The 20,879-nt window shown below is 46.5% G+C and overlaps 1 protein-coding gene and 1 long non-coding RNA gene across 2 annotated transcripts in view; one reads left to right on the top strand and one right to left on the bottom strand.

Annotated features, from left to right (window-relative positions):
• Positions 1 to 20,879, bottom strand: part of LOC119960840 (zinc finger protein 208-like) — a gene marked incomplete at its 5' end in the record, with an annotated part of 136,440 nt that overhangs the window by 9,074 nt on the left and 106,487 nt on the right. Inside the window, 2 exons of the mRNA XM_038788428.1 lie at positions 1,937 to 1,951; positions 19,525 to 19,942. Coding sequence (XP_038644356.1) covers positions 1,937 to 1,951; positions 19,525 to 19,942 — 433 coding nt within the window. The remainder of the gene's footprint in view (positions 1 to 1,936; positions 1,952 to 19,524; positions 19,943 to 20,879) is intronic.
• LOC119960856 lies at positions 13,226 to 14,184 on the top strand. Its single transcript, XR_005459535.1, has 2 exons — positions 13,226 to 13,997; positions 14,042 to 14,184. It is a non-coding gene; the product is annotated as an uncharacterized LOC119960856 (long non-coding RNA).

Raw genomic sequence — 20,879 nt, 5'->3', positions numbered from 1 at the left:
GGTGGGGTTATTGGGATAGGGTGGAGGTGTTGAACTTGGGTAGGCTCTTTCCAAGAGCCGGTGCAGACTCGATGAGCCGGTGCAGACTCGATGGGCCGAATGGCCTCCTTCCGCACTGTAAATTCTATGATCTAATTCTATGAGATGGTGAGATGGGTTTGGATTTCAGCCCAGGGAGGAGGGAGAGTGTGTGGGACGGGGATTTACAGCTTTGGGGGAACAAGAGAGGAAAAAATGTTCCAGAGAAACTAGAATTGTCTGTTCAGAATTTCTATCCTGGACTGACAGTGATGGTTTTTGTAAACTCCTTTTACAGGATATTGGATGTGGAGGATTGGCCGACAGAAAACTCAAAACCAAACATCACATTGAGATCTGACAGCCACTCGATTCATCAGGAGCTGAGTATCATCAGTCTTTGAAACTGGAAGGAGAAATATTTGTCTCTTCCATTTGAGGAAAAAAATTTGAAAGATCAGTGTGACTGGAAAAGCACCGAGACACACACACCCGAATGAGAGTGTTTCATTGCACTGACTGGAAAGAGCTTGAACTAGTTACACATCCTAAAAGAAAATCACACCATTCACAGCAGGGAGAAACTATACTCCTGTTGCGTGTGTCGACAATGCTTTAAGCGGGAGTGACATAACAACACCCTCACCATGGAGAAACCGTGGAAATGTGCGGACTGTGGGAAGGGATTCAGTTACCCATCACAACTGGAAGTTCATCGTCGCAGTCACACTGGTGAGAGACCGTTCATTTGCTCCATTTGTGGCAAGGGATTCACACATTCATACAACCTTCTGACACACCAGCGAGTTCACACTGAGGAGAGGCCATTCACCTGCCCTGTTTGTGGGAAGGGATTCACTCGGTCATTCCACGTTGTGACTCATCAGCTTGTTCACACTGGTAAGAGACCGTTTATATGTCCTGTCTGTGAGAAGAGTTTTAAATGTAAAAAGGATCTGCTGACACATCAACGTATTCACACTGGAGAGAGACCGTTCTCCTGCTCCCTGTGTGGGAAAGGATTCATTCAGTCATCCCACCTGCAGACACATCAACTTGTTCATTCTGATAACAAATCTTTTAACTGTCCTGACTGAGAAGAGCTTTAAAAACAAAAAGGATTTACGAACACACCAATATGCTCACACTGGGGAGAGGCCATTCATCTGCTCTGTGTGCGGGAAAGGTTTCAGCCGTCCATCTGCCTTACTGACCCACCAGAGAATTCACACCGGGGAGAGGCCATTTACCTGCTCTGACTGTGGGAAGGGATTCATTAATTCATCAAACCTTCTGATACACCAGCAGCTTCATACAGGGGATAGACCGTTCACCTGTTCTGACTGTGGGAAGGGATTCACACGTTTATACAACCTTCTGACACATCAGCAGGTTCACAGTGAGGAGAGGCCGTTCACTTGCACAGTGTGTGGGAAGGGATTCACTCGTTCATCCAACCTATTGAATCACCAACGAGTTCACACTGGGGAGAGGCCATTCACCTGCTCTGTGTGTGGAAAGGGATTCAGTCAGTCATCCAACCTGCTGACACACCAGAGAGTTCACAGTAGGGAGAGGCCGTTCACCTGCTCCAGATGTGGGAAGGAATTTTCTCATTCATCTTATCTTCTGAAACATCATCGCATTCACACTGGGGAGAGGCCATTCACCTGTAATGTCTGTGGAAAGGGATTTACTCAGTCATCCCACCTGCTAACACACCAGCGAGTTCACAAGTGACGACAAATTTTGGATTCTACCTTTATTGATGCTGTTAATCATGTTCAGGAGTGAATCAGTTTCACTGTGACAGTCTTAATCTGTTGATGAGGTTTAAAATTCTGAATAAATGTGAAATAAATAAGCTTGGTTTGAAATGTTGTCGCAGATTTTTGTCTTTCCCACCTGAGTGTTTAACATCACCTGTCTGGAGCTCAGAAAGGACAATCTGGGGAAGTATCATACAGCAGGAACAGAACTTCAGCCTGGACACAGTCCTTCAGGGTCACACTGAGAGGGACAAATGACACTTGGGTCTTTCTCATCTCTCTTCACTGACAGCAAAGTCCCCGTGTGGGTTAATCCTGAGGTGTGAGTGGAATATTTCCCAGCTGTTCTCTTCCATGGTTCAGCGCTCCTCAACACGGAACAGAAGCTCCTTTATGACTGTGTTTAGAGTCAGGAAGAACAATGGTGAATGCTGGAAATGTGCTGTCAAATCAGAGGTTGGTGGACAACTGTGATGTTCCTGATTGAATGTAAAGCAGCTTATTTAAGTTTCCAGACTGAAAATGTGGTCATGTGACAGTCACAATGAATTAATAGAAACCTACTGAAAATAGATTGTTGAAGTCTGCATTAAAATAGCAGCTGGAGGACTTCACGGGAGCCTGGTAACTGCCGGGACAATTAAACAACAGTTTGATTCCCAGATAAAGAAGGATTGCCCAGCTAAAGAATTCCACAGATTCTCTACCTTCTGATGGAAGAAATGTCTCCTCATCTCTGTCCTAAATTTGAGATCCCTTATTCTGAGATTATGCACTCTGGTCCCAGACTCTCCCACAATGCCAGACGCGACCCCGGAAACGAAACAGCGCCCTGGACCCCGCTAGCGCCCTGGACCCCGCCAGACGCAACCACCTACCTTCCACAAGGGCTGACGTCTCCCATCGGATCCCAGGACCATCCAGCAGCAGCCGCCGACCGAGGGAGCGAGGGAAACGCAGCTGTCTGCAGGTTAGACTGAAGCCACGCGGTTTCAAGACCCCTCTCCCCAGCGTACTCCTGGCAAACGTCCAAGCGATTGAAAACAAGCTGGATGAACTTAACGCCAGACTTACATCTCAGAGGGAAGTAAGAGACTGCTGTGTGCTCTGTTTCACAGAGACATGGCTCATCCCCGCCTCACCGGACTGTGCCATACAACCTGAAGGCTTCTCTATTCACTGGGCGGACCACACGGCATCTTCAGGCAAAGCGAAGGGTGGATGGGTTTGCCTCCTCATCAACTCCTCCTGGTTCTTGGATGTGGTGACCCTGGTGACCTACTGCTCCCCAGACCTGGAATACTTGACCATAAAGTGCCGCCCATACTATCTTCCACGTGAGTTCACTTCAGCCATTATCACAGCGATCTACATCCCACCCCAGGCAGAAGTGAGGAAGGCGCTGGATGAACTGTACACAGTCATAAACAACTATGAAACAGAACACCCGGAGGCCTTGTTCATTGTGGCCGGAGACTTCAACAAAGCCAACCTCAAGAGTGTACTACCAAAATTCCACCAGCACATCTCCTGTCCCACCAGGTGCGACAACACTCTTGACCACTGCTATTCAAAAATCAAGGGCGCCTACCGTTCCATCCCCCGACCGCACTTTGGGAAATCAGACCATAAGACTGTGCTCCTTCTCCCGGCTTACAGGCAGAAACTCAAGCGGGAGAATCCAACTAAGAAGGTTGTGCAGTGCTGGTCCGAGGAGACAGAAGAGCTCTTACGTGACTGCTTAGAGACAGTGGACTGGTCCATATTTAAGAACTCAGCGACTAACTTAAATAAGTATGCCACCACCATCACAGACTTCATCAGCAAATGTGTGGACGACTGCGTGCCAAAAAAAGCAGTACTTACGTTCCCCAACCGGAAACCATGGCTCAACCACGAGATTGACTCCCTACTGAAGGACATATCTGAGGTGTTCAAGGCAGACGACCCTCTCCTATACAAGAAATCCAGGTACGACCTCTGCAAACCCATCCAAGATACCAAGAGAGAATATCAAACTAGGCTAGAGTCACAGACAGACTCTCGGCGGTTGTGGCAAGGACTAAACAACATAACGGGCTACAAAGCGAAGCCGAGCAGTATCTCTGGCAGCACCACACCTCTCCCCGATGAACTTAATGCATTCTATGCTCAGTTCGAGCAGGTAACCAACAATCTGCTGTCGAGTGCTCCAGCAGCCCATAATTCACCCATATCCACCATCACAGCTTCCGAAGTCAGATCGGCCTTCCTGAAAGTGAACCCATAGAAGGCGATGGGCCCGGACAGGATCCCTGGTCGTGCACTCAGAGCCTGCGTGGACCAGCTGGCAGAGGTAGCCACAGACATCCTTAACCTGTCCCTCCTCCACTCCGAGGTCCCCACCTGCTTCAAGAAGACCACCATTACCAAAGAAGAACCAGGCAACGTGCCTGAATGACTACTGCCAGGTGGCCCTGACTTCAGTCGTAATGAAGTGCTTCGAGAGGCTGATCATGAAGCGCATCACCTCCATACTCCCGGAACGCCTTGACCCACTTCAATTTGCATACCGTCGCAACCGGTCCACATCAGATGCCATTTCCCTGGCCCTACACTCATCCCTAGAGCATCTCAAAAACAAGGACTCCTACATCAGACTCCTATTTATTGACGACAATGAATACCGCCCAGTCCATCACACAAACCTGCCTCCCATCCATGGACTCCATCTACACCTCCCGCTGCCGGGGGAAAGCGAACAGCATAATCAAGGATCCCTCCCACCCGGCTTACTCACTTTTCCAACTTCTTCCATCGGGCAGGAGATACAGAAGTCTGAGAACACGCACAACCAGACTCAAAAACAGCTTCTTCCCCACTGTCATCAGACTCCTAAATTACCCTCTTATTGACTGACCTCATTAACACTACACCCTGTACGCTTCATCCGATGCCAATGCTTATGTAGTTACATTCTATATCTTGTGTTGCCCTATTATGTATTTTCTTGAATTGTGTTTAATTCCCTTTTCTTCCATGTACTGAATGATCTGTTGAGCTGCTTGCAGAAAAATACTTTTCACTGTACCTCGGTACACGTGACAATAAATAAATCCGATCCAATCCAATAAAACAAATACAATACAAACAAGTCTTGTTTACCCATCCCCTGGCCTCACTTTCCTTTTAAGAAGTACCAAAAGTTGAAATTTCCCATTCTTCCTTTTCTGTAGTTGTGACCCTCCTGATCTCTGTAATCCCCTCCACACACACACACCCCTTCAAGATCTCTGCACTCATTTAATTCCGGCCACTGTAGCACTCCTGATTTATTCGGTCCACCATTACAGGCCTTTTATCATTTGACTGGGCCACAAGCTCTGGAATTTCCTCCTTCAAACTCTGCGACTCTCTAACTCACTTTCCTCCATTAAGATTATCCTTAAAATCTCATATCTCCTCTTGTGGATCAGTATCAATTGTTATTTTGTAACATCTCTCTGAAATGTCTCAAAAAGCTTTATTCTGTCAAAATAAATCTGAATTATTGTCACTGACATTGTCACATGTATCGTTGTTCTGCCTCATAAATAGGAATTTGTAACTCAGAGTGAAACAGTCTGTCATGATGAAACATTTAAAAAACGTTGCCCTTAACAATGATGGCAACTGAGCCTGAACTGCGCTGCTGCTGCCCCCAATAAAAATGGTGGGTGCGCGTGCGCACTGCTGCTAGTGCCCAAATAATGTTGATGTGTGCGGGTGCGCATGCGCAACCCCGCTCGCACGCGATGGAGATGGCGGCTCCATCGTCCTGTCTGTGCGAAAGCTACAGGCCCCGCTCAGGGCCCCCGGTACCGGTAGGTTATTTTTACGGGTTTTCGGTTTATGTAACATATTTACAAAGTGTGTCCAACAACGCGCCTGATTCATTTTTGCCTCGGTTACGCCATTCCCACCTTTACGGATTGTGGATCCGAGAAATAACTTTCTCTGCGCCGCCATTAATTGCACTGCGCAATTGTCCTCCGAATCCGCCCCCTGAACCCTATTGGTCAGGAGCTGCTGTCAATCATTGTCCGCGCATTATGAGGTGCCAGGTGAGAGGTCAGTGCAGGGGGGCGGGGTTTACAAATCCGAGTGTGGCCCCAGTGCCGAGTGTGAAACAGTGAACGTTCTCCACTCTCACTGTCCGCCGGTATTGAACATGCGCCATGTGACTTCGATTGTACTGTCACTTCCGGCTTCTCTCCACAACCTCATAGAGACCAGGGGGAGACACTGAAGGATTAGTTCCACAGAAGGAAATAATCTATCTCCACTTGGAGAGGTAAGGTTTGATCAGGAATAGTCAACATGGCTTTGTCAGAGGGATAAAAGCAAATTACTGTGGATGCTGGAATCTGAAACGAAAGGGAAAATGCTGGAAAATCTCAGCAAGTCTGGCACAAAGAGTCATCGGACTCGAAACGTTAGCTCTTTTCTCTCCCTACAGATGCTGCCAGACTTGCTGAGATGTTCCAGCATTTTCCCTTTCGTGCCTTTGTCAGAGGGATGTCTTCTCAGTAAAGTGAAGCAGGGTGACACCAGGGTGAAGAAGGAGGAGAAGCCCCTGGTCACCAGCAGCGTATGGGTGTTGAAGGGGTATCTGGGCCGCAGGCCGGCCCGGGCATCGGAGCGCCCGGCCAGGCCCAGCTCCTGCAGCGAGAGCGGCCACACCTGTAGCGAGACCGTGTTGTTTCCGCCAGCGTTGCGGGCCACACAGTGGTAGATGCTGAAGTCCATGCGGCGGACCGAGGTGATCTGCAGGCTGCCGTCCGGCAGAGGTGGGACCGGAGAGGAGCGGGGGCACAGGGGGCAGGCGGGGGTCCCACCTCCCCCAGACGCACATCCACACACAGCACACCTTCCCGCAGACACACACCCACACACAGCACACCTCCCCCAGCCACACACAGGACACCCCCCCCCCCCCCCCCCCCCACACACACACAGGATAGATTAGGTGAATTAATAAATTTGTGGCAGATTGAATTGAATGTAAACAAGTGTGAGATTATCCGTTCTGGACCAAAAAAGGATAGAGCAGAGTATTTTCTCAATGGAAAGAGGTTAGGTACAGTGAATGTTCAAAGAGACTTGTGGTTCAGGTGCAGAGATTCTTAAAATGTCACAGACAAGTCCAGAAAATAATCAAAATGGCTAAAGGCATTTAATCTAGAGGATTGGAGTATAAAGAGACAGAGGTTATGCTGCAGTTATACAAAACCCTGTAAGACCCCACTTGGAGAACTGTGAGCCATTCTGGGCACCACACCTTAGGGAGGGTATTTTGGTCTTGGAGGGACTGCAATAAAGATTTACTAAAGTGATACCCCACGATACCCAGATGAAGGGGGTTACGTTACGACGGGAGATTACACAAATTAGGCCTCTTTTCGCAAGAATTTAGAAGGTTAAGGTGTGATCTGGTTGAAGTATTGAAGATATTAACGGAAACACAGGGTAGATAAAGATAAACTATTTCCACTGGTTGGAGATTCTAAAACTGGGATCATTGTCTAAAAATCAGGGCTGGACCGTTTAGGAGAGATGTTCGGAAGAACTTCTTCACACACAGGGTGGGAGAGGTTTGGAACTCTCTCCCACAAACAGCAGGTGAAGCTGGATCAGTTGTTAAGTTTAAATCTGAGGTAGAGTTTTGTTAAGCAAAGATATTAATGGATGTGAAGTTAGGTCACAGATCAGCCATGATCTTACTAAATGGCAGGACAGACTCGAGGGGCTGAATGGCCTTCTCCTGTCCCTGTGTGTATTTCTGTGATTCTGAAATTCAGACAACGCCATGACAGGGAAAGAGTCCGGATTAGAACCTGCGTTAGTCCGAGCTGAAAACCATCCCTCCAGATCCTGGCCCTTCATGGATTTAATGAAGGTCAAGGCAATAGTTGGATTATTGAAAGACTTGACGGAGTTGTTGGATACCATTTTTCAGGTTGCAGGATAAAGCCTGACAGAATTCGCTCCCCACAGCCTTCAACTGCTTTTGAACTTCATCGAAGCCTCGATGCTTTGTTTGTGTTCCTGCCGAAAAGTCCTGGAAGAAGTAAATCCTCACTCCCGCCTGGAGCCAGGTGCTACCTCGCCGTTCCCTCTCCAGGACTTTCTGTCAATTTGTGGAAGTGAATGATTACAGGCCTGGGATGAAAACTATCCCTCGGACTCAAAGACCGATGCACCGTTTCTAATTTGAAACACCCAGGCTTCATAGCCAGCTTGAGAAAACGTCACAGTCAGTCCTCGAAGAACCTATGGGAGCCTCACCCTCCACACTAAATGGACAGAAAATAACATAATTTATGGGGAGCGCGGTAGCGCAGTGGTTAGCACAGTTGCTTCACAGCTCCAGGGTCCCAGGTTCGATTCTCAGCTTGGGTCACTTTCTGTGCTGCGTCTGCACGTTCTCCCCATGTGTGCGTGGGTTTCCTCCGGGTGCTCCGGTTTCCTCCCACAGTCCAAAGATGTGCAGGTTAGGTGGATTGGCGATGCTAAATTGCCCTGAGTGTCCAAATAAAAGTTTAGGTGGGGTTAGGGGGATGGGGTGGTGGTAAGGGCTTGGGTTCGGTACTCTTTCTAAGGTGCAGACTCGATGGGCCGAATGGCCTTCTTCTGCACTGTAAATTCTATGATGACCATCTGACAGGCCGATGACTCGGATGTTCTTTCTCTGCCCTCGGTCCTCCAGGACTTCCACCACACCACTGGGCTGGTTTTCAAAGGATTGAATTCTTGCCTCTGTTGAGGAGGCATCTTGCTGAATGTTCAGGATTCTCTTCTCCGGATCTCAGTGTGGGAAAGGATTTGCACATTTATCCACCTTGCGGAGACACCAGCAAGTTCACACTGGGGAGAGGCCATTCACCTGCTCTCAGTGTTGGGAGCGATTCATTGATTCATCCACCCTGCGGAGACACCAGCGAATTCACACTGGAGGCTATGAAGCCTGGGCGTTTCAAATTAGAAAGGGTGCATCGGTCTTTGAGTCCGAGGGATAGTTTTCATCCCAGGCCTCTTGATGGGGTTTTGCAGCTGTTCTTCATGAGCTCACAGATATTGAGTCAGCACACTCAGCCTCTGGTCAGTAACACGGATAATGTCGGCAGACATCGTTTTCGCCACCTCCCAGAGAGCCCCGGAGAGCGGGGGGTCGAGAGACCTCCTGAGGGCCAGGCCTCCATGTTGAAAAGGCGTCTCCACCCACGCTGAATCCACCAACGCTGTTTATCAACGCAGTTCTTCAATTTTTCCGGCATAATCCTACCATCCGAACCCTGAAGTCTTCCAGGGACACGATAATAAATATGAATTCAAGGATTAGGAAGATGAGTGCCAGGCAATTAGGATAAGTATCAAATTATAGGTGAGTGGTGCCAGAACCTGTGGAAAAGCAGCTACTCCCGCACCCGTATCACATGGCTGACCCCCCCCCCCCCCCCCCCCCCCCCCCACCGATAGATATCAGATTGAGGGTGTCGAGTGTTATGGGGAACTGGCAGTTAAATGGAGAGAAAGCTGAGATGAGGAGGGATTTCTTTATTCGAGGATGTGGTGAAGGTTTGGAATTCTCTACCCCAAAGGATTCTGGAGATTCAGTCATTAAGTATTTTCAAGACATAGATTAATCGGTTTCTAGATATTCAAGAGGTCAAGGGACATAGGGATAGTGTGGGAAAATGGTGCTGAGGTCGATCGGCCAATGATCCCATTGAATGGTTAAGGTTCGATGGGCCGAATGCAGCTCATATTTGTTATGATCACCTGGACAGGAAGCTGTGAGCATGGATCTGTCAATCAGCCTGAATCAGCAGCTTCAGGAGAATTGGGAGGGTGAATATTAGATACAGCAGAGTGAGAATGGAGGGAGAGTGTGTGGGATGGAAATTTGCAGCTTTCGGGGAATAAGAGAGAGGAAAAAAATGTGACACAGAAACTAGAATTGACTGTTCTGCATTTCTATCCTGTACTGACACTGGTGAATTTTGTAAATTGTTGTTGCAGGATGTGAGACAAGGGGGAATTACAGACAGAAATCTCAAACGTCATGTCTCGATCTGACAGTCACTTCTTTCCTTGAATCTGAATATCATCGGGCTTTGAATCTAGAAAGAGAAATGTTTACCCAAACTGTCAGCTAAATATTTCAACCATCAGTGTGACTGGAAAAGCACCGAGACCCACACAACACACACCCGAGTGAGAGAGTTCCAGTGAACTGACTGTGGAAAGAGCTTTAACCAGTTACACAGCCTGAAAAACATAACAACATTCAGAGCAGGGAGGGACCGTACCCGTGTTGTGGACGAGGCTTCCACTGATTGTCCAACTTGGAGTGATACGAGGAGACCCAAAACATGGAGAAACCGTGGAAATGTGGGGACTGTGGGAAGGGATTCAGAGCCCCATCTCAGCTGGAGATTCATCGACGCAGTCACACTGGGGAGAGGCCATTCACCTGCTCAAAGTGTGGGAAGGGATTCATTCAATTATCCACCCTGCAGACACACCAGCGACTTCACACTGGGGCGAGGCCATTCACCTGCTCTCAGTGTGGGAAAGGATTTACTCAAGTATCCAACCTGCAGTCACACCAGCAAGTTCACACTGGGGAGAGGCCCTTCACCTGCTCTCAGTGTGGGAAAGGATTTGCACATTTATCCACCTTGCGGAGACACCAGCGAGTTCACACTGGGGAGAGACCATTCACCTGCTCTCAGTGTGGGGAGCGATTCATTGATTCATCCACCCTGCGGAGACACCAGCGAATTCACACTGGAGAGAGGCCATTCACCTGCTCTCAGTGTGGGAAGGGATTCAATCAATTATCTCACCTGCAGACACACCAGCGAGTTCACACTGGGGAATGGCCATTTTCCTGCTCTCAGTGTGGGAAAGGATTTGCACATTTATCCACCCTACGGACACACCAGCGAGTTCACACTGGGAAGAAGCCATTCACCTGCTCTCAGTGTGGAAAAGGATTTACTCAATTATCCAACCTGCGGAGACACCAGCGCGTTCACAATGGGGAGACCCCGTCCACCTCTCACTCGGAGACGGGATTGCATGTTTCATCGCATCTGCTGTGACACCAACAATTTCACAATTGATTACAGGGGTTGGATTCTGCTGTTATTGTTTCTGCTCTACACCCAGGACTGTATTTTGTTCATTCTGACAGGTGGTCAGTGAGGATGGTCGGAGGGTTTCTTTCTGCTGGACTGGCCGGTCTCACCACTTTGCCTCCAGTGGGCTGATGCTCTTTGAGCCTTGTTGCTAATACCTGGCTTCAAATTGTACAAGGATCACAAAGTGAAAGGGTGTTTCCAAGTGTGAAGATATTTAGTTTCCATTTCTGTTTCAAACCCCCCAAAGCGTGCCACGTTGCCATGGAGATGGGCCCTGGTGTTTACATGGTTCATTTGTTTAAGTTATCTGGATGTCCCTCACAGAAGAAAACTATCCGGGTATGAGGGGCAAGATGTCTGAGGTGGACTGGGAAACTGATTGGTACAGGGACTACCTAATGGTTAAGGAATTATTACATATTTATCAGGGGGTCGGTTAGCTCAGTTGGCTGGACGGCTGGTTCGGGGCCAACAGTGAGGATTCAACTCCTGTACTGGCTGGGTTTATTCATGAAGGCCCGGCCTTCTCAACCAGGCCCCTCGCCTGAGGTGTGCTGACCCTCAGCTTAAATCAGCTCCAGTCAGCTCTCTCTCTGTCAAAGGGGAGAGCAGCCTATGGTCCGCTGGGATTTTTGCAACTTTTATTTCGCACATTTGCAACAAATATAGATTCCTTTAAGGAACAAAAATCCAACAGGAAAAGTGATGTAACCGTGGCTAAAGTTAAAAGATTCCATGAGATCCATTAGAATTCAGCAAAGGAGGATCAAGAAACTGATGCGAGCAAACTGGGGAGAAACATAAAAACCAACTGGAAAAGCTTCTACAGGAATGTGAAAAGGAAAAGATTAGCAAAGACCAATGTGGGTCCATTCCAGGCAGAGACAGGAGAGTTTATAATGGGGAGTAAGGAAATGCAGAGAAACTAAACAATGTGTGTCTGACTTCACTGAGGAAGATACAGAAATTGTCCCCAAAACACCAGAGAACCAAGGGACTGGCAGAGATTAGTATTGGTGAAAAAGTAGTATTGGAGAAATTAATGGGGCTGAAAGTGAATAAATCCCCAAAAGCTGATGATCTACATCCCAGAGTGTTGAACGAGGTGGCTGTAGAGATCTCTATTCCTCATTCTAAATTCTCCTGACTCTATCTGGAACGGACAAACCTTTGTCTGAGCCAAACGTTTCCTTTTTACGTAGCCACAGAAACTTTTACAGTCCATTTTTATGTATTTTGCTAGTTCACATTCTATTCTATTCTCCCTTTTTTTACCTCGGTGTCTTGGTTGTAGAACGGAAGTAAATCCTCGGGAATGAATCATCACTTCGGACAGGTTCTGACACAATTAAGTTTCGACTTCCAGGACAGAGTAACCATAATCGTGGAGTGTGATTTTAGATTGTGCAAGGGCACAGTTCTCGTTTATAGTTTAACGTGTAGGTTTCCGAGTTAAAGTAGTTTCTGGTTTGTTTTTGTTGTATTAAAAGTCATAAAACTTTTAAAAAATTTGTTTGTATTCAAAAGTTTTCAATAATTTTTACAAAGTACTACAAAAAGAAAACAACGAAAAGAAAACGTAGCAGTAAAACAGAAAACAACTTAATGTAACAAAATAAGGTGGGGAATCTGCCCTTCACAAATGAAATCCATCCACTGCCTAAGGCCCCCCCCCCCCCCCCCCCCCTGGTTTGCTGTTGCTGCTGACCTCCACCTAATGTTCCGCGAGAAAGTCAAGGAACGGTTGCCACCGCCTGGAGAACCCCTGTAAGCACCCATGCAAGGCAAACTTTATCTTCTCCAACCTGAGACATCCCGCCATGTCACTGACCCAAGCCTCTACGCTTGGGGGCTTTGCGTTCCTCCACATTAACAAGAGCCTTCTCTGGGCTACTAAGGAGGCAAAGGCCAGAACTCCGGCCTCTTTCGACTCCTGCACTCCCGGATCGTCCGATACCACAAATATCTCTATCCCCAGCTCGGTTTTACCCGAGTGTTCAAGACCTTGGACAGAGCCTTTGCGAAGCCTTTCCAAAACCCTGTAAGTGCCGGGCATGCCCAGAACATATGGACATGATTTGTCAGGCTCCCTGAGCACCTCACACACCTATCCTCCACCCCAAAGAACATACTGATTCTCGCCACTGTCATATGTGCCCGGTGCACCACCTTAAACTATATCAGGCTGAGCCTGGAGCAAGGTGAGGAGGAATTGACCCTGCCCAGGGTGTCAGCCCACAGGCCCTCACCCAGCTCCTCCTCCCACTTGCCCTTCAGCTCCTCCACCGAGGCCTCCTCCGCCTTCTGCAGCTCCTGATATATTTCCAATATCTTGCCATCCCCTACCCACACCCCTGAGACCACCCTGTCCTGTATCTTCCGGGCAGGCAGCAGTGGGAATTCCCCCACCTTTTTCACGAACCTGCATGTACCTAAAGGTAATCCCCGGGGGTAGCCCAAATTTCTCCTTCAGACGAGCAAAAGTCCCATCAATGAACACGTCCCCCATCCTTTTGATACCCACCCTGTGCCAACTTAGGAACGCCCCGTCTATTCTACCCGAAACGAACCAGTGATTATTCTGTATCGCGGCCCAGATTGAAGTCCCTGCCTCCCCTCTGTGCCATCTCCACTGCCCCCAGATCCTCAATGTCGCCGTCACCACCGGGCCCGTGCTACACTGCGTCGACGGAAGCGGCAACGGTGCCGTTATCAGTGCAAAAGTCATAAAACTTGAAGTCCCGTCGTGTCATCCTTTCATTTGTTGACTGGGAATTTGATTTTTTTTCTCAAACTAAATCCACAAGTTTTGTCTTCCTATTTGACCCTCGGGCACCTTTCTGTCTCTATTGCTCATGTCAATGACAGCCTGGTGACGGCGCAGAGGGCTGAATTTAGCTGACAATAACGGGGCCTATTCCTCAGTTGGGGAACTGCCATGTGCGTCGCAAATAGAGACAGGAAGGTGCTCGAGGCCGACTGGGAACTGGACCTCCTACCAATCAGGGTTCAGTGGGGAGGGGTGACAGGGCCTGACGGTTCAGTGCCTGTGTCCAAAGCGGGGAGTCACGGGAACAGGGTACAAAGGAGCTGAAGGGAAACTATTTGGGACCAGAATATTGTGAACATCCTGTTACTCTGGTTGTCTTTGATCCTCAAGTAATTTTCTGTTATTTTTTTTAAACCATGTTCTGTTTGATCAATAAACTTTTCACAGGAAAATATTTGAATTTGTTGACTTTTCCTGATTAAATTTGTTCACTTTCGGGCAAGTGGGTGAGAGTTTGACAGGCTCTTTAACAGAAAGTGAGTCCGTCTAAGGTCATTGGCAAAGGAACCAGAGGGGTAAAGGAAATTTGATTTTTCTTTTGACAGTGTTTGAAAATGGGTTCAGGAAATCAACCGTGATTGACTAGAACATTCTGAACATGACTAGAACATTAGGGGCTGGTTTAGCACAGGGCTAAATTTCTGGCTTTGAAAGCAGACCAAGGCAAGCCAGCAGCACAGTTCAATTCCCGTACCAGCCTCCCCGAAAAGGTGCCGGCATGTGGCAACTAGGGGCTTTTCACAGCAACTTCATTTCAAGTCTACTTGTGACAATGTGATTTTCATTTCATTTTATTCACTAATTTAGCAAGGTTCTCTGAGGAAGTGACAAGGGATGTCAATAAAGGGGAACCTGTAGATGTGCTTTTATCATTTCCGAAGGTGTCACATCAAAGGTTATTACACAAAATAAGAACTCATGGTGTGGGGGCAACATATCAGCAATGATAGAGGATTGGTTTGTGAACAGGAAGCAGCCAGTAGGTATAAATGGGTCATTTCTGGGTGGGTAAGATGTGACAAGTGGAATGTCACCAGGTTCAGTGCTGGACTCTCAACCATTTACAATCTGTATGAATGTGTTGGATGACGGGATTGAATGTCTGGCGGCTACATTTTCTGATGCCTCAAAGGCAGGTAGGAAAGTAATTTGTGAAGTGGATTTCAGGAATCTGCAAAGGATTACAAATAGGTTAAGTGAGTGGCAAAAACCTGTCAGCTGGAGCATAACTTTGGAAAATGTGAATTGTCCATTTTGTCAGGAAGTATTAAATAAACAATATTATTTAAATGGAGAGATTGCAGAACTTGGAGTTACAGAGGGATCAGTGTGCCCTGACACAGTTAGTCTGCAGGTACAGCAAGTGATCAGGAAGGTCAATGGCATTGTTGTTAATTGCAAAGGAAATGGAAACAAAAAGTAAGGATGTTTTGCTGCAGTTGTACAGGGCCTTCGTGGGACCATATTTGGAGCACTGTGTACCGTTTGGGTCTCCTTATTTCAGTAATGAGATAAGTGCTTTAGATGCAGTAGAGAGGTTAACTCCCCGGATTCCTGGAATGAGGGGGTTATCCTCTGAGGAAAGGTTTGACAGGTTGGGCCTGTATCCATTGCAGTTTAGAAGAATGAAAGATGATCCTATTTAAACACATGAGACGCTGACTGGAATTGAGAGAGAGAATGCCTCCCCTTGTGGCAGAGACTAGAACTAGGGGACAACATTTACAAATAAGGGGTCTCCCATTGAAGATGCTGATAATAATTTTGCCCCGATGACTGTGGGTCTATGAATCTTTCTTCCCCAGAGAGTGGTAGAGGCAGGGCCTTTGAGTCTGCTTTAAGGCTGAATTTGATAGATTCTTGATTGACAAGAGAGTGAAAGGGTGGAGGAAGGAAAGGAGTTGAGACCACAATCAGATTAGCTCTGATTTCATTGAATGGTGGAGCAGACTCGAGGGGCCGAATGGCCAACTCCTGATTTGTATTGACCCTTAACACCCCCACTTTCCCAAACTCTGAAATTATTCACAGTTATAGCCCTTATTGGTGGCAGTGGTTAGATTTTATTCAGTATAAATAAGAGCAGACACACTCTAATGTCTGAGCAGTAGTATCTAAGTGCAGCAGCATTACCATTACACTCTGGGTAGAAGCACCATCTCCATTGATTGTTTTAAAGTCAGTTTCTCTCTGGAGTGTGTGTCAATGCCTTGGTGCTGTCACAATGTTGTCTCAATCCCTTGGTCACATTAACCATTTTATCTCCTGCTGTGTCTCAAGTAGCTGTGTGTGTTTGGGTCCCACTCTTCAGACCATTTCACTGTGAATTTACACTTGCTGTTTTTCACATGTAACAAATCACATCTGCGCACTCACAGCAGTATCCCCAAATCATGTCACACATTCTTAACTCTCAGATGTGCTGATGAAAAGAGCAAAGTGAGTCTGTCTTTTTTATCTCCCCCTGTTACGGTGCTGATATTTTATGTAGTGGCTGGACTTCTTTAAAACAAAGTTCAAGGGCAAGGATGTAAATATTTCCAAGAGAAAGTGATCAACTTACACATTCCAGACTTTCACGAGAACGTAGGTGGATACCAGATTGATATATTCCATTGAGACACACCCAAGGGAAAGTATTCCAATTCATTTATTGTCCAGGACAACATATTCAGAATATCTTTAAAACAGAAATTAAACATTCCCAATTGATTTCAGACATTAACATATTCTTTGTTTTCTTTACTGTGGATGTCAGGCTGGGGTTGTTCACAATGAGTAAAGGAGTTATAGAAATTGACTTTTCTTGTCAGATATAAAAAGTTTAAATGAGAACTCATTAAGAATAAATTAACTATACTCACAGTAGGCATTACTTTAGTGCAACGAATAGCTGGGAACCCATTAAGGGTTAATCCAGATAACACGCTCGAATTTCTTTCTCAGGTTTTACATTTTGCAAGTTGCTTGAGACTTGCTTACGATTCTAAGAACAATGACATCAACTAGATGAAAGGCCCCATTGTTATACAGTTAAGAACTGGTAGTTCCGTCTCTGTAGTAACATCCAGTCTAGGGCTGATAATTTCTTAGCGAAAACTGTGTTTCCCCAATAATGTCTCAATGCACGTGTGGATAAGTTAGAAAATTGGCAGGCGATGGAATGAGAAATTGGCACCAATATATTTAAATACATATATCTCTTAAAATTGATAGACAGACAATTTGGCCGAATTGAGTGAATTATAAATTAGTTAAAGCCAATCGGGGTGAAAAGAAGACGAGACCTTAAGATTTTTAAAAAAAAATTTAGTGTACCCAATTCATTTTTCCAATTAAAGAGGCAATATTAGCGTGTTCAATCCACCTACCCTGCACATCTTTAGGTTGTGGGGACGAAACCCACGCAAATATAGGAGAATATGCAAACTGCACACGGACAGTGACCCAGAGTCCGGATCAAACCTGGGACCTCAGTGCCGTGAGACTGCAGTGCTACCACTGCACCATCCTGCTAGCCTGAGACCTTAAGATAGGAATCTCCTTAAGAATAACTTACCCAGGATGGAAAAACCCATTCCGGAATCAATCCATATTTTTCTAAAACTTATTTCCTTGTTGCTTTTGCTAAATTGTCATCTTTCTTTTGTTTAAATCACTCAGTCATTTTATACTGTGTATTATGATTTGAAGAATTACCACGATCTGTATTTTAAAACTCAACCACGGTATTCACTAAAGACAATCAATCTGACTAGCTTGCAAAAGGGCTAGTCAGAACTCTCCAACTGTTGTATTGAAAATAAAGTTACCAGTGGGCACTACAGCTGATAAAATAAAGTTCCAGTGGAGTTTGCCAAAAAACAGACTTGACCTCTGATTTTTGGGAACTGAGAAGGGATAACGGATATCCAGGGTGCCCGAATAGAGACAGAGATTCATCAAGGAGGTTGAGGGGAGAGTTGATAGAGGTGGACAAGATTAGAACAGGTTTAGATAAGGTGGATAAAGAAAAGCTGTTGCCATTAGCTGAAGGGACAAGGACGAGCAGGACACAGATTTTAGGTTTCGGGTAAGAGATGCAGGGAGAGCGTGTGGGAGAATATTTTGATGCAGCGAATGGAAATGACCTGGAACTTGCCTGTGAGTTGGGGTGGGAATGAAGACAGTCGAAAATTTCAAACAGAAACTGAATTGGCATTTAGGGAACTAAACTTGTAGGGCTACAGGGATAGATTGCGGTAATGGGACTGACTAGTTTGCTCCGAGGAATCAATAGGCTGAATGGCCTTCGCTGATCTCCTGACCTCAAAATAACAATATCAGCTGCTTCAGTCTCTCCAACTCACTGAAGTCCCTCATCCCTGGTACACTCTCTTAAGTCTCCTCTCCAAGAACTTCACGTCTTTCCGAAAGTGTGGGGCCCATATACAGGGTTCCATTCCAGAGGGCTAGAATTGGAAAGCACGGAGGAAATGTCCAACTTGTTTAAAACGATGGTTCGACTACACTGGGAGCTCTGTCAGCATTGCTTATCTCCATTTAGAAAAAGGAAATAGAGGCACTGGAGAAGGAGCAAAGATTCTGAAGAATGATACCCGGACTGAGAGCATTTAACCCCCAGGAAAGGCTGGGATTGCTTTTCTCTAGAAAGGAGAAGACTGAAGGAAGGGTGACCTAATGGAAGTCTTTAAGATTATGAGGGGATTCAATAATCCAATAGGGAGTTAATGAGAAACCTTGTTACCCAGTGAGTGGTGAGAATATGGAACTCACCACCACAGCGAGTGGTTGAGGTGAACAGCATGAATACATTGAAAGGAAAGCTAGATACATACATGAGGGAAAAAGATTAGGAGATGCTGATGGGGGAGACGTAGAGGGGTAGGTGGAGACGCATGTGGGGCATTAATACTGACACAGACCAATTAAGCCGACTGGCCTGGGCTTCTGCTGTAGACTCAATGCAACAGAGACAAATGTATTTATGTTAGATCCACCTAAACTGGTAGGAAAAAACACCACTATTCAGGATGAAATAGATGTCCATCATCAGTTTATGGATCATTTCAGTGGAAATGTGCTCCTCTCGGTTCAGCATCTGAAGAAATGAATAAATGAATGATAAAAATAGGATTATTAGTTAAAATAGTATAGATAAATAGGGCCGGTCCGATGGTAGTAGGGCCGGTCCGATGGTAGTGAGCTCACAGACAAAGGACAAAGGGATTTAGCAAAAGCCTGTTTGAGACCCTCGGGAGAGGGTAGCCGCATGGTGAGCATGGTGAAAAGGATGCTGGGGTTACAATGCAAAGTGACCAATTAGGATATAGGGCCAGGTCAGGAGGTGTATAGAATGACCAATGGGAAGCTTATATGTGAATTGTATTGTGATTTTGAATATATCAGCAGAAGCTTCTCTGTATACGATCTCTATTACTCCTGGATGTTGCAGAAGACAGTATGCGTGTCCTGTAGCTCTATGGATTGATGCAGCCTTGCAAGGTAGTTATTATTAAATGATATGATACCTGCAAATCCATCTCAGATTTTATTGAATCTAGACTGACAGCAAATTAGCCAGGAATTAACACATCAACCAACTGGAAGCAAAGTTGGGAGACCGGCCAGTCCAGCCGAAAGAAACCCACCCACATCACCAATTGTGAGCATATCAATCCTGGATGTGATTAACAGCAGCAATAACAGCAGAATCCAACCCCTGTTATTGCTTGTGAACTCGCTGATGTGTCTTCAGGTTGGCTGACTGTGTGAATCCCTTCCCACACAGAGAGCAGGTGAATGGCCTCTCCCCCGTGTGAACCCGCTGGTGTTTCTGTAGATTGGATAAATTAGTAAATCCTTTGTCACACTGGGAGCAGGCGAAAGGCTTCTCCCCAGTGTGAACTCTTTGGTGTGTCTGCAAATGGGATAACAGAGTGAACGCATTCCCACATTCAGAGCAGGTGAATGGCCTCTCACCAGTGTGAACTCGCTGGTGTGACTGCAGGTTGGATGATCGACTGAACCCCTTCCCACAATCACAGCAGGTGTATGGCCTCTCCCCAGTGTGAACTCGCTGGTGCATCAGCAGGTTGGATGAATCACTGAACCCCTTCCCACAGTCAGAGCAGGTGAACGGCCTCTCTCCAGTGTGACTGCGTTGATGAATGTCCAGCACAGACGGAGCTTTGAATCCCTTCCCACAGTCCCCACATTTCCACGGTTTCCCCATAGTGCGGGTCACCTTGTGTCTCTCCAGGTTCATTGATGCCCTTATCACACACAGAATACGGGTACGGACTCTCCCAGCAGTGAATGTTGTGATGTTTCTTCAGGCTGTGCAACTGATTAAAGATCTTTCCACAGTCAGTTAACTGGAACTCTCTCACTCGGGTGTGTGTTGTGTGGGTCTCGGTGCTTTTCCAGTCACACTGATGTTTCCACAGTCAGTTCACTGGAACTCTCTCACTCGGGTGTGTGTTGTGTGGGTCTCGGTGCTTTTCCAGTCACACTGATGTTTTCACGGTCAGTTCACTGGAACACTCTGACTCGAGTGTGTGTTGTGTGGGTCTCGGTGCTTTGCCAGTCACACTGATGTTTGAAACCTTTAGCTGACAGTTCCGGTAAACATTTCTCCTTCTAGATTCAAAGGTCGATGATATTCAGGCTCCAGGGAATCGAGTGACTGTCAGACCGAGATGTAACGTTTGAGATATGTGTCTGTAATTTCGCCTCATCTAATATCCTGTGAAAACAATTTTAAAAAGTCATCACAGTACAGGACAGAAACTCAGAACAAACAATTCTGGTACCTATGGAACATTTTTTCCTCCCTCTTATTCCCCGAAAGCTGCAAATCTCCATCCCACACATTCTCCCTCCATTCTCACTCTGCTGGATCCCTGTGGTATGCCGCTGGATACTGGCTTCCAGTCACTAAAGCAGCCGTCTGTCATCACCCTCTGTCTCCCACAGCTAAGCCAATCCTTAATCCATCCGATGATGTCACCTCTATCCCATGTGCTTTTGCCTTCTTTACAAAATATCTTTATAAAGTAAGGATTATGGTTTTTGGGCCGGAAAGTGGAGCTG

This window comes from Scyliorhinus canicula, unplaced genomic scaffold (assembly GCF_902713615.1).
Source record: "Scyliorhinus canicula unplaced genomic scaffold, sScyCan1.1, whole genome shotgun sequence".
In the NCBI taxonomy this organism is placed as follows: Eukaryota; Metazoa; Chordata; class Chondrichthyes; order Carcharhiniformes; family Scyliorhinidae; genus Scyliorhinus; species Scyliorhinus canicula.
Note: the sequence above shows the minus strand (reverse complement) of the source record. Positions and strands in the feature narration are given on the sequence as shown.